Source organism: Oncorhynchus mykiss, chromosome 12 (genome assembly GCF_013265735.2).
Source record: "Oncorhynchus mykiss isolate Arlee chromosome 12, USDA_OmykA_1.1, whole genome shotgun sequence".
NCBI classification, from domain to species: domain Eukaryota; kingdom Metazoa; phylum Chordata; class Actinopteri; order Salmoniformes; family Salmonidae; genus Oncorhynchus; species Oncorhynchus mykiss.
Window position 1 is genome coordinate 14,504,026 of NC_048576.1, and position 13,734 is coordinate 14,517,759.

The 13,734-nt window shown below is 44.7% G+C and overlaps 1 protein-coding gene across 2 annotated transcripts in view; it reads left to right on the forward strand.

Moving 5' to 3' along the window:
* Positions 1-13,734, forward strand: part of LOC110537019 (contactin-associated protein-like 4) — a 219,319-nt gene that overhangs the window by 52,045 nt on the left and 153,540 nt on the right. For both annotated transcript variants that reach the window (XM_021622727.2, XM_021622728.2), the window contains exon 4: positions 4,595-4,742. In XM_021622727.2, the coding sequence (XP_021478402.2) occupies positions 4,595-4,742 (148 nt within the window). The remainder of the gene's footprint in view (positions 1-4,594; positions 4,743-13,734) is intronic.

Genomic DNA, 13,734 nt, shown 5'->3' on the forward strand with positions numbered 1-13,734 from the left:
GGTACATGAAAGCATAAGTGGAAAAGTACATGTGTGCACTACTTCATCACGCACTGATTATGTTATCCTCAAGTTCATTTGGTGGAAACACCACTGGTGGGAAAATGCAGATTCTAGAATATTCGCATGCAAATCTGTCGCCAATTAGATGGAAACCTAGCTACTGATAAATTCTGCAAAATATCCTAGTTGTCTCTGCGAAATAATCTACTTTAACTAGCTTGTTTCGTTGGGCCAGCTTAATGCAATGCAATGCATGGTCATTGGTCGCTAAGAGAAACGTAAAGAAAAAATGTCACATCGAATATCTACCTTAGCGGAACATTGTTTGCGACGTGCTTGTTTCTCGCTATATTTCATTTCAAGGAGGGGAGAGGGATGGGCACAACACCAGAGGGGTACCATTCCAGATACAGTTGAATTCAGAAGTTTACATACACTTAGGTTGGAGTCATTAAAACTCATTTTTCAACCACTCCACACATTTCTTGTTAACAAACTATAGTTTTGGCAAGTCGGTTAGAACATCTACTTTGTGCATGACACAAGTAATTTTTCCAACAATTGTTTAGACAGATTATTTCACTTATAATTCACTGTATCATAATTCCAGTGGGTCAGAAGTTTACATACATTAAGTTTACTGTTCCTTTAAAACCTCTTTGGGCTAAGTGGGACGCTAGCGACCCACCTCGACAACATCCGTTGAAATTTCAGAGTGCGAAATTCAAAATACAACATTTTTAATATTGAACATTCATGAAAATACAAGTGTCTTACATCGTTTAAAAGCTTAACTTCTTTTTAATCCAACCGCTTTGTAATATTTCAAAAAGGCTTTATGGCGAAAGCATACCATAAGATTACCTGAAGACAGCGCCCCCTTTCGCCAGCATTAAAAACATCTTCCAAACCACAGAGGCGTCACAAAAATCTGAAATAGCGATAAAATAAATCACTTACCTTTGAAGATCTTCCTCTGTTTGCAATCCCAAGGGTGCCAGCTACACAACAAATTGGCGTTTTGTTCGATAAAGTCCTTTATATCCCAAAAAAGTCATTTTAGTTGGTGCGTATTTTTTCAGTAATCCACCCGTTCCACTTGTTGATCATGCAGACAAAGGAATCCGAAAAGTTAGCAATAAACTTCGTCCTAACAAGTCAAACAACGTTTCTAATCAAGCCTCAGGTACACTAATATGTAAATAAACTATACAATTTAAGACTGAATGTAGTATGTTCAATTCCAGACATAAATAACGAAGTACGCGCCCTCATCCACGAGCGCCACAAGAATACAGTCCAAATGAGAGCCACCTTGAAAAACTACAACTTCTAACTATTTTTTCAAAAAACAAGATGAAACCGTTTCTAAAGACTTGACATCTAGTGGAAGCCATAGGAACTGCAATCTGGGAGGAATTACTTTGAATATCCCATAGACAAGTATTTGAATGGACTGTGACCTCCAAAAAAAAAACATTCCGGGTGAATTCTCCTCGGGTTGTTGCCTGCCGTATCAATTCTGTTATACTCACAAACAATATTTTAATAGTTTTAGAAACTTCTGAATGTTCTCTATCCAATGCTACCATATGCATATCCTAGCTTCTGGGCCTGAGTAACAGGCAGTTTACTTTGGGCACGTCAGTCATCCGAACTTCAGAATACTGCCATCTAGCCTTAAGTTAAACAGCTTAGTTAATTTTTAAAAAATGATGTCATGGCTTTAGAATCTTCTGATAGGCTAATTGACATAATTTGAGTCAATTGGAGGTGTACATGTGGATGTATTTCAAGGCCTCCCTTCAACCTCAGTGCCTCTTTGTCTGGTTCATCCTTGGGAGCAATTTCCCAACACCTGAAGGTACCACGTTCATCTATACAAACAATAGTATGCAAGTATAAACACCATGGGACAACGCAGCCGTCATACCACTCAGGAAGGAGACGCTTTCTGTCTCCTAGAGATGAACGTACTTCGATGAGAAAAGTGCAAATCAATCCCAGAACAACAGCGAAAGACCTTGTGAAGATGCTGGAGGAAACAGGTACAAAAGTATCTATATCCACAGTAAAACAAGTCCTATATCAACATAACCTGAAAGGAAACTCAGCAAGGAAGAAGCCACTGCTCCAAAACCTCCAAAAAAAGCCAGACTACGGTTTGCAACTGCACATGGGACAAAGATCGTAGTTTTTGGAGAAATGTCCTCTGGTCTGATGAAACAAAAATAGAACTGTTTGGCCATAATGACCATCGTTATGTTTGGAGGAAGAAGGGAGAAGCTTGCAAGCCGAAGAACACCATCCCAAGCACGGGGGTGGCAGCATCATGTTGTGGGGGTGCTTTGCTGCAGGAGGGACTGATGCACTTCAATAAATAGATGGCTTCATGAGGAAGGAAAATTATGTGGATATATTGAAGCAACATCTCAAGACATCAGTCAGGAAGTTAAAGCTTGGTCGCAAATGGGTCTTCCAAATGGACAATGACCCCAAGCATACTGTAACGTACTGGGTGTAGTGGGTGAGAAGTCAGGCGCAGAAAGAGCTATATTTAATGCACAAAACGGCGAACATAAGCCAACCTCACGAAAACACAGGGCGCACAACAAAACAAATGCCCCAAACACGGGGACTTAAACTGTCCAGCAAAACCCACGAAATGGGAAACACACAACCCACAGACGTGCACACAAGTTACACAAAACAATCCCGCACAAAGAGCAGGCGGGCTTACTGGTAAATAAAGCCAGACTAATCAGCCTAAAACACAAACAGGTGAAAACAATAAACAGAAAGGGGAAAAAGGATCAGTGGCAGCTAGTAGGCCGGTGACGACGACCACCGAGCGCCACCCGAACAGGAAGGGGAGCCACCTTCGGAAGGAGTCGTGACACATACTTCCAAAGTTGTGTAAAAATAGCTTAAGGACAACAAAGTCAAGGTATTGGAGTGGCCATCACAAAACTCTGACCTCAATCCTATAGAAAAGTTGTGGGCAGAACTGAAAAAGTGAGTGCGAGCAAAGAGGCCTACAAACATGACTCACTTATGAAATTAATAAAAGCTTAAATAAATCATTCTCTCTACTATAATTCTGACATTTCACATTCTTAAAATAAAGTGGTGATCCTAACTGATGTAAAACAGGGAATTTTAGGATTAAATTACTAGGATTAAATGTCAGGAATTGTGAATAACTGAATTTAAATCTATTTGGCTAAGGTGTATGTAAACTTCCGACTTGAACTGTATGCTCCTGCGAGGCAATTACTGGCTTGGCTGTAATACACAGAAACAAGTTGAACAGTGCGTTTCCCAAACTTACCTCCATAATCTACACAACAGGATTGTATTTTTGTATTTTTTTATTTCACCTTTATTTAACCAGGTAGGCCAGTTGATAACAAGTTCTCATTTACAACTGAGACCTGGCCAAGAAAGCAAAGCAGTGCGACAAAAATAACAACAGAGTTACACATGGGATAAACAAACGTATAGTCAATAACACAATAGAAAAATCTATGTGCAGTGTGTGCAAATGTAATAAGGTTAGGGAGGTAAGGCAAAAAATAGGCCATAGTGGCGAAGTAATTACAATTTAGCATTAACACTGGAGTGATAGATGTGCAGGTGATGATGTGCAAGTAGAGATACTGATGCAAAAGAGCAAAAAAAGAAATAACAGTATGGGGATGAGGTAGTGTGTATGTGTGGGTGTTGCTATGGTTACCAGTGAGCTGAAATAAGGCGGGGCATTACCTAGCAAAGACTTATAGACTTGGAGCCAGTGGGTTTCGCCACGAATATGTAGCGAGGGCCAGCCAACGAGAGCATACAGGTCGCAGTGGTGGGTAGTATATGTGGCTTTGTTGACAAAACAGATGGCACTGTGATAGACTACATCCAATTTGCTGAGTAGAGTGTTGGAGGCTATTTTGTAAATGACATCGCCAAAGTCAAGGATTGGTAGGAGAGTCAGTTTTATGAGGGTATGTTTGGAAGCATGAGTGAAAGAGGCTTTGTTGTGAAATAGGAAGCCGATTCTAGATTTAATTTTGGATTGGAGATGCTTAAGATGCTTAAGATGCTTTCACATTAAGTGAGTCTGGAAGGAGAGTTTACAGTCTAACCAGACACCTAGGTATTTGTAGTTGTCCACATATTGTAAGTCAGAACCGTCCAGAGTAGTGATGCTAGGCGGGCTGGCAGGTGCGGGCTGCAATCGGTTGAAGAGCATGCATTTAGTTTTACTAGCATATAAGAGTAGGTGTAGGCCACGGAAAGAGTGTGTGGAGGATATAGGAGTATATATGGCTAATAGATGTGCAGCACAGGAGGTTGGTGACCTCTTAATTGGGATGGACGGGCTCGTGGTAATGGCTGGACCGGAATTGGAGGAATGATATCAAATACATCAAACAAATGGTTTCCATGTGTTTTTGATGCCATTCCTTTTGCTCTGTTCCAAGCATTATTATGAGGAGTTCGCCTCTAGGTAGACTCCAATGATGTGTAACATCCAAATAATGTGAGTATAATGTGTAAATCAGGCAGATAATTATACTGTCCCCTCTGTGTGTTCCAGGCGTTTACAGGGAACAGTAATGCAGACAGTGTGGTGCAGTTTAAACTGCAGCAGCCAGTCTTCGCCAGGTTCCTGCGGTTACTTCCTCTAGATTGGAACCCCAACGGGAGGATAGGTCTGAGACTGGAAGCCTATGGATGCCCTTACAGTAAGTACAACCAGTGGAGTTTGACAGGACATCATTACCTCTTAACAGATATGGGCAACTCCCTAAAGTCCCCAATATCAATTTCCCCCCTATATACAGTATATATAATGCATTCAGTATTCAGACCCCTTGACTTTTTCCACATTTTGTTACGTTACAGCCTTATTCTAAAATGGTTTAAATTGATAGTTTTTTTTTCTTAAAGGTCTACACACAATGCCCCATAATGACAAAATGAAAAGTGATTTGTAGAAATGTTTGAGGGCTCAGGGCCAGACCCAGATGCAGACACGGGAGGCAGATCGTTTGAGTATTTGATATGTATAAGTTCCAAAAAGGGTAGGCAAGAGAAAGGTCGTGGACAGGCCAAGGGTCAAAACCGGATCAGAGTCCAGGAGGTATAGAGTGGCAGGCAAGCTCGAGGTCAGGGCAGGCAGGCGGGTATGGAGTCCAGAAAACAGGCAAGTGTCAAAACCGGGAGGACTAGCAAAAGAGAGAATAGCAAAGCAGGAGCACGGGAAAAACGTGCTGGTTGACTTGAAAAAGACAAGACGAACTGGCACAGAAAGACAGGTAACACAGTGATAAATACACTGGGGAAAATAAGCGACACCTGGAGGGGGTGGAGACGATCACAAGGACAGGTGACACAGAACAGGGTGTGAGAGTAACCCCCCCTAGGGGCACCACTTGCTGTCCTACCTGGGCGCATACCTGGCTGACCTCTCCTCCGGGCCATAACCCTCCCAGTCAACCAGGTACTAGAAACCCCTGCCCCGTGGTCGAACCCTCAGGATGCGTCTCACCGTATACGCTGGCTGGCCATCGAATACCCGGCGGGGAAGGATGGGCCTAGAAACAGAGGACTGTGAGACAAGGGCTTAATCCTGGACATATGAAAAGTAGGGTGAACACAGAGGGTACGGGGCAACAACATATGGACAGCAGTGGGACTAATGACTCTAGAAATGGGGAAAGGACCAATGAAACAGGGGGAAAGTTTACGGGATTCTACCCGGAGGGGTAGGTCCCGAGTGGACAACCATACCCTCTGCCTGACCCAATAGCGAGGAGCCAGAGTCCGGTGGTGTTCCGCTTGTCAACGATACCTGGAGGTGGTCTTGAGAAGAACCGCCCGAGCTCTTCTCCAGGTACACCGATTGCGGCGGACGGACATCTCTGCTGAATGTATGTTGACCTCCACTTCTTGCTCTGGAAAGAGCGGGGGCTGATACCCTATGGAGCATTCGAAGGGGGATAGTCCAGTAGCCGAGCAGGGGAGAGTGTTCCTGGCATATTCCACCCAGACCAGTTGCCAACTCCAGGTGGTGGGGTTACTGGCAACAAGACACCGGAGTGCCGTCTCCATATCTTGATTTGCTCGCTCCGACTGGCCGTTAGATTGTGGATGAAACCCAGAGGACAGGCTGGCTGACGACCCGATAAGAATGCAGAACGTCTTCCAGAATTGGGACGAGAACTGAGGACCTTGGTCTGAGACAATGTCATCCGGGAGCCATGGATTCGGAAGACATGCTGCACCATAAGCTGGACCGTCTCCTTGGCTGAAGGTAACTTCGGAAGAAGGATGGACATAGGCAGCCTAGGAGAATCTGTCAACCATCGTCAGGATGGTGGTGTTGCCATCTGACGGGGAAAGCCCAGTGACAAAATCCAGGGAAATATGGGACCAGGAGCGATGAGGGACAGGGAGTGGCTGTAGGAGGCCAGAGGGTGCTTGCCGTGGAGTCTTGCTTTGTGCGCACCATGCATGTGGCGACAAAGGCCGAGACATCAGGAACCATGGTGGGCCACCAGAACCGTTGATGGAGGAAAGCCCGTGTTCGACGAGTACCAGGATGACAGGTAAGCCTGGTGGAGTGAGCCCATTCCAGGACCTGAGACCGGACCGAATCAGGAACAAACAGACAGTTAGTTGGACCCCCCCCCCCCTCAGGGTCTGGGAACACTGTGCCCTGCGAACCAGAGCCTCAATTCCCCAAACAACAGAAGCCGCCAAACAAGAGGCAGGGAGGATTGTCTTAGATTCAGAGGGAGTGGCAGTGGAACTGTACAGACGGGATAGAGCGCCCGGCTTCACGTTCTTTGACCTTGGTCGGTAGGAGATGGTGAAATTGAACCTGGTAAATAGCAGAGCCCAACGAGCTTGCCTTGGGTTGAGGCGCTTGGCAGTACAAAGGTATTCTACATTTTAATGATCCGTCCATACCAGGAATGGATGTTCCGCCCCTTCCTGCCAGTGTCTCCACTCCTCCAGAGCCATCTTCACAGCTAGGAGTTCCCGGTTTTCAACATCATCGTTCCTTTCCGCAGAATTGAAACGATGGGACATGAAGGCACAGGGAATAAGCTTTTGGTCCTGGACGGATAGCTGGGGAAGAACAACCCCTACTCCCACGTCAGAAGCATCAACTTCCACCACAAACTGACAAGTTGGGTCCGGATGGATGAGGATAGAAGCAGTAGTGAATTGCTGCTTAATTAAGATCCCCAAAGGCCTTGTCCGCTGCTGGAGACCATGTGAACGGTACCTTGGGAGAGGTGAGTGCAGAGAGGGGAGCCGCCAGCTTGCTGTGGCCCCGAATGAAACTGCGATAGAAATTAGCAAAACCCAGTACCATTGGAGCTGCACCCTGGACGTGGGCTGTGGCCAATCCACCACCACCCTCGCCTTCTCTGGATCCATCTGTACATTCCCCTCAGCTATAATGTATCCTAGAAAAGAGATAGTGGAGCGGTGGAACGCACACTTCCCTGGAGAGGTTCTAAAGCTGAGGAGAGGAGTGGTAGAGGGTACCGATTAAAAAAAATTTATAATAATAATATTGTTGAGACCCTGGCAATCTTTACATGGATGCAGGGTCTTGTCCTTTTTCCCCATAAAGAAGAATCCTGCGGCTGCAGGATAGGCAGAAGGACGAATGCTCCCAACAGCCACTGAGTCCTCAATGTACTCCTCCATGGCTTTAGTCTCAGATCCGGACAGGGAATAGAGCTGGCCTCGAGGTGGTGTGGTGCCCAGAAGGAGGTCAATAGCACAAGCTTTGCTGAAAACCTCCAGGAGGTCATGATACTCTCTGGGCACGGCAGAGAGATCCGACGCCGTACTTAATCTTTGAGACAGACGTTTCAGGGATGGCTGCGCCGCCTTTGAATGGCAAAATGGGCTCCAACCGAACAGAATGGAACCCGTAGTCCAGTCAATATCTGGGTTGTGTTTTTGGAGCCAAGAAAAAAAGAAAACAACAGGTATGTGGGGAGACTCAATGAGGAGGAGCTGAATTGACTCACTGTGGTTTCCAGATACCCGCATATTTAGGGGAATTCTGCTGTGTGTGACTCTACCAATGGCGCGACCGTCCAGTGCCCTGGCATCCATGGGAACAGAGAGGAGTTGAGTATTGATACCCAGTTCTGATACCAGGGTAGCGTCCATAAAACCCTAATCTGCCCCAGAGTCAATAAACACCCGGAGAGACTTATACTGGTCTCCCCACAGCAAGCTCACAGAAAAAGGAGTATGGGTAATGGGACTTTGACTGGGAACCCTCTGACTCACCAGAGTGCTTGTACCTACTAAGGTGTCTGGTCTCTTAACTGGGCAGGTGGCTATATAATGTCCTACAGCTCCACAATATAGACAGCAATTGGAGCTTAGCCTGCGGGAATGTTCCCTAGGTGATAACCTAGCCCTTCCCAGTTGCCTAGGTTCTGTTGTGTCAGACTCACCCGTCATCGATGATTCTCGAGGAGGCTCGTGTGGCTTCAGATCCTCTCTGAAAAATATCCTTTGAGTACTTCCAGATACCTTCGACGATGAGCGAGCCACTGTGGATGAACGAGTGTGACCCAGGCCAGACCTCCTCTCACTCCTGCATTCCCTTAGCCGCCCATCAATTCTAATGGTGAGGGCAATGAGGGAATCAAAGTCCACCGGCAATTTCCGAGCAGCTAGCTTATCCTTTATCACCTCAGATAGTCCGTGAAGGAAGGTATCGAAAAAGGGACTCAGGATTCCAGGCACTCTCGGGGGCCAATGTGCAAAAATCAACAGCATAGTCTACCACACGATGGGAATCTTGATGTAATTCAAGACGTTTAGGGGCCACCTCTCTCCCTGATACCGGAGAATTGAACACCTTCCTCACCTCTGCCATGAAATCCTCCAGATGATGACAAATGACGGATTGTTGCTCCCAAACAGCGATCACCCAGGAGAGCGCCCTTCCCGACATTAATGTAATGATATATGCTATCTTAGATCGGTCCGAAGGGAACGAAGATGACTGTAGCTCAAAAATAAGGGAGCATTGAGAATAAGAACCGCGGCAGGTACCAGGATCCCCAAAGTAATGCTCCGGAGGAGGTAAGCGGGGTTTGCGGGGAGCGAAGTAGGCTGTACAAACTCAGCACTCATAGAGAAAAAGTTACTGGGTGGTTTGGGGTTCTCAGAGGTGGTAGGCTGCCTATGAGCTAACTCCCTGATTTGCTCCATTATAGCCTTAAACCCCTGGTCGTAGTGTTCCGTCGGGGAACGAAGCCCTTCCTGAAGTAGCTCCTCATGCCTCCCAGTGGTGGCTCCCTGCAGGGAGACAGCGTGGCGGAGCTGGTCCAGGTCTGCTGGGTCTGTCATGGCCAGTTCGTACTATAAGGGCTCAGGGCCAGACCCAGATGCAGACACGGGAGGAAGATGGTTTGAGTATTTTATATTTATTAGTTCCAAAAAGGTAGACAAGAGAATGGTCATGGACAGGCAAAATGTCAAAACCAGATCAGGAGTCCAGGAGGTACAGAGTGGCTGGCAGGCTCGAGGTCAGGGCAGGCAGACTGGTCAGGCAGGCGGGTACGGAGTCCAGAAAACAGGCAATGGTCAAACCGGGAGGACTAGCAAAAGCGAGAATAGCAAAGCAGGAGCACGGGAAAAACACATTGGTTGACTTGAAAAAGACAAGACGAACTGGCCCAGAGAGACAGGAATCACCGGGTTAATTACACTGGGGAAAATAATCGGAACCTAGAGGGGGTGGAGACAATCACAAGGACAGGTGACACAGATCAGGGCGTGACAATTTTTGCAAATGTCTAAAAATAAAAAACAGAAATACCTTATTTTCTTAAGTATTCAGACCCGTTGCTATGTGTAGGTGAGGATTTGGTAGACTGTATTCTTTAGGTTTTACTTGATGTGTTTGCTCCCGTGTGCTGGTAAGGGCACAGATGACAAACAGGTAGGATTCCAGTTGAGGTGGTTTAATAACACTGAAGATGCACAGGCACCGCACAGTTTATGTAGTGTGGATGGACTAAGGCACTTAGTGGTTAGGCAACTTGCTACAACCAAAGTGTGTGTGTGTGATCTGCAAGTACACAGATTCATAAAGATACATTAGTGAATGACAGACTACAATTTCCAATTCACATCTCTTATAAACAATATGCATGGATATAACATGACTATGATGACTTAATGCTACAGTGGGGAGAACAAGTATTTGATACACTGCCGATTTTGCAGGTTTTCCTACTTACAAAGCATGAACAGGTCTGTCATTTTTATCATAGGTACACTTCAACTGTGAGAGACGGAATCCAAAACAAAAATCCAGAAAATCACATTGTATGATTTTTAAGTAATTAATTTGCATTTTATTGCATGACGTAAGTATTTGATCACCTACCAACCAGTAAGAATTCCAGCTCTCACAGACCTGTTGGTTTTTCTTTAAGAAGCCCTCCTGTTCTCCACTCATTGCCTGTATTAACTGCACCTGTTTGAACTCGTTACCTGCATAAAAGACACCTGTCCATACACTCAATCAAACAGACTCCAACCTCTCCACAATGGCCAAGACCAGTGAGCTGTGTAAGGACATCAGGGATAAAATTGTAGACCTGCACAAGGCTGGGATGGGCTACAGGACAATAGGCAAGCAGCTTGGTGAGAAGGTAACAACTGTTGGCGCAATTATTAGAAAATGTAAGAAGTTCAAGATGACGGTCAATCACCCTCGGTCTGGGGCTCCATGCAAGATCTCACCTCGTGGGGCATCAATGATCATGAGGAAGGTGAGGGATCAGCCCAAAACTACACAGCAGGACCTGGTCAATGACCTGAAGAGAGCTGGGACAACAATCTCAAAGAAAACCATTAGTAACACACTTTGCCGTCATGGATTAAAATCCTGCAGCGCATGCAAGGTCCCCCTGCTCAAGCCAGCGCATGTCCATTGCCAATGACCATCTGGATGATCCAGAGGAGGAATGGGAGAAGGTCATGTGGTATGATGAGACAAAAATTTAGCTTTTTGGTCTAAACTCCACTCGCCGTGTTTGGAGGAAAAAGAAGGATGAGTACAACCCCAAGAACACCATCTCAACCGTGAAGCATGGAGGTGGAAACATCATTCTTTGGGGATGCTTTTCTGCAAAGGGGACAGGACGACTGCACCGTATTGAGGGGAGGATGGATGGGGCCATGTATCGCGAGATCTTGGCCAACAACGTCCTTCCCTCAGTAAGAGCATTGAAGATGGGTCGTGGCTGGGTCTTCCAGCATGACAACAACCCGAAACACACAGCCAGGGCAACTAAGGAGTGGCTCCGTAAGAAGCATCTCAAGGTTCTGGAGTGGCCTAGCCAGTCTCCAGACCTGAACCCAATAGAAACTCTTTGGAGGGAGCTGAAAGTCCGTATTGCCCAGCGACAGCCCTGAAACCTGAAGGGTATGGAGGAGTGGGCCAAAATCCCTGCTGCAGTGTGTGCAAACCTGGTCAAGAACTACAGGAAATGTATGATCCTTGTAATTGCAAACAAAGATTTCTGTACCAAATGTTAAGTTCTGCTTTTCTTATGTACCAAATATTTATGTCATGCAATAAAATGCAAATTAATTACTTAAAAATCATACAATGTGATTTTCTGGATTTTTGTTTTAGATTCTGCCTCTCACAGTTGAAGTGCACCTATGATAAAAATTACAACTACATGCTTTGTAAGTAGGAAAACCTGCAAAATCGGCAGTGTATCAAATACTTGTTCTCCCCACTGTATACAGGACCATATAGCGCAATACAATGTGACTTTGACTGCACTAATTTGAGAACAAAGGGGTGCTGCCGCACGTGTATATCACCATCTTCAGTACAGGCTAAAACGGCACAATTAACTTGAATACCTCTAAACAGTGAAATACAGTGTAATCAAATCATTTAATTTATCACATGCGCTGTACAACAGATGTATACCTTACAGTGAAATGATTACTTACAAGCCCTAACCAGCAGTGCAGTCATACAGTTGATGTCGGGAGGTTTGGGAAGTTTACATACACTTAGATTGGAGTCATTAAAACTCGTTTTTCAACCACTCCACAAATTTCTTGTTTTAACAAACTATACTTTTGGAAAATTGGTTAGAACATCTACTTTGTGCATGACACAAGTAATTTCTCACAAAATTGTTGACGGATTATTTAACTTAGAATTCACTGTATCACTATTCCAGTGGGTCAGAAGTTTACATACATTAGGTTGACTGTGCCCTTTCCGGTAGCGGAACCCCTCGACAACATTCCGCTGAAAAGGCAGCGTGCGAAATTCACAAATATTTTTTAGAAATATGTAACTTTCACGCATTAACAAGTCCAATACAGCAAATGAAAGAAACTTCTTGTTAATCTACCCATCGTGTCCAATTTAAAAAATGCTTTACAGCGAAAGCACAGCATATGATTATGTTAGATCACCGCAAGTAAAAAAAAACACAGCCATTTTTCCAACCAAAGATAGTCACAAAAAGCAGAAATATCGACAAAATGAATCACTAACCTTTGATGATCTTCATCAGATGACACTCATAGGACATCATGTTACACAATACATGTATGTTTTGTTCGATAATGTGTATATTTATATCCAAAAATCTTAGTTTACATTGGCGCGTTACGTGCAGTAATGTTTTGATTCCAAAACATCCTGTGATTTTGCAGAAATACTCATAACATTGATAACATTGATAAAAGATACAAGTGTTATTCACATAATTAAAGATAGACTTCCCCTAAATGCAACCGCTGTGTCCGATTTCAAAAAAACTTTACGGAAAAAGCATAATCTGAGAACGGCGCTCAGATCCCAATCCAGCCAGAGATATATCCGCTATATTGGAGTCAACAGAAGTTAGAAATAACACTATAAATATTCACTTACTTTTGATGATCTTCATCAGAAGGCACTCCCAGGAATCCCAGTTCGACAATAAATGACTGATTTGTTTCATAAAGTTCCATAAAGTCCATCATTTATGTCCAAATAGACACTTGTTGTTAGCGTGTTCAGCCCAGTAATCCATCTTCATGAGGCGCGAGCACTTCGTCCAGACAAAAACTCAAAAGGTTCTGTTACAGGTCGTAGAAACAAGTGATTCCATACATCGCTTGAATCTTTAGAATGTTTTTAACATAAATCATCAATAAGGTTCCAACCGGAGAATTCTATGTCTTCAGAAAAGCACTGGAACGAGAGCTAACTCTCTCGTGACCGCGCGTCATGAGACCAAGGCACTCTGCCAGACCACTGATTCAAACAGGTCTCAATAGCCCCTCCTTTATTGTCGAATCCTCAAACAAGTTTCTAAAGACGGTTGACATCTAGTGGAAGCTGTAGGAAGTGCAACTTGACTCCTTAGACACTGTATTTGGTAGGCCAAGCTTTGAAAAACTACAAACCTCAGAGTTCCCACTTCCTGGTGGATTTGTCTCAGGTTTTCACCTGCCATATGAGTTCTGTTATACTCACAGACATCTTTCAAACAGTTTTTGAAACTTCTGAGTGTTTTCTAGCCAATAATACTAATAATATGCATATATTAGCATCTGGGACAGAGTAGGAGGCAGTTCACTCTGGGCACGCTATTCATCCAAAAGCGAAAATGCTACCCGCTGTCCCAAAAAGGTTAAAGAGCAGCAGTAAAA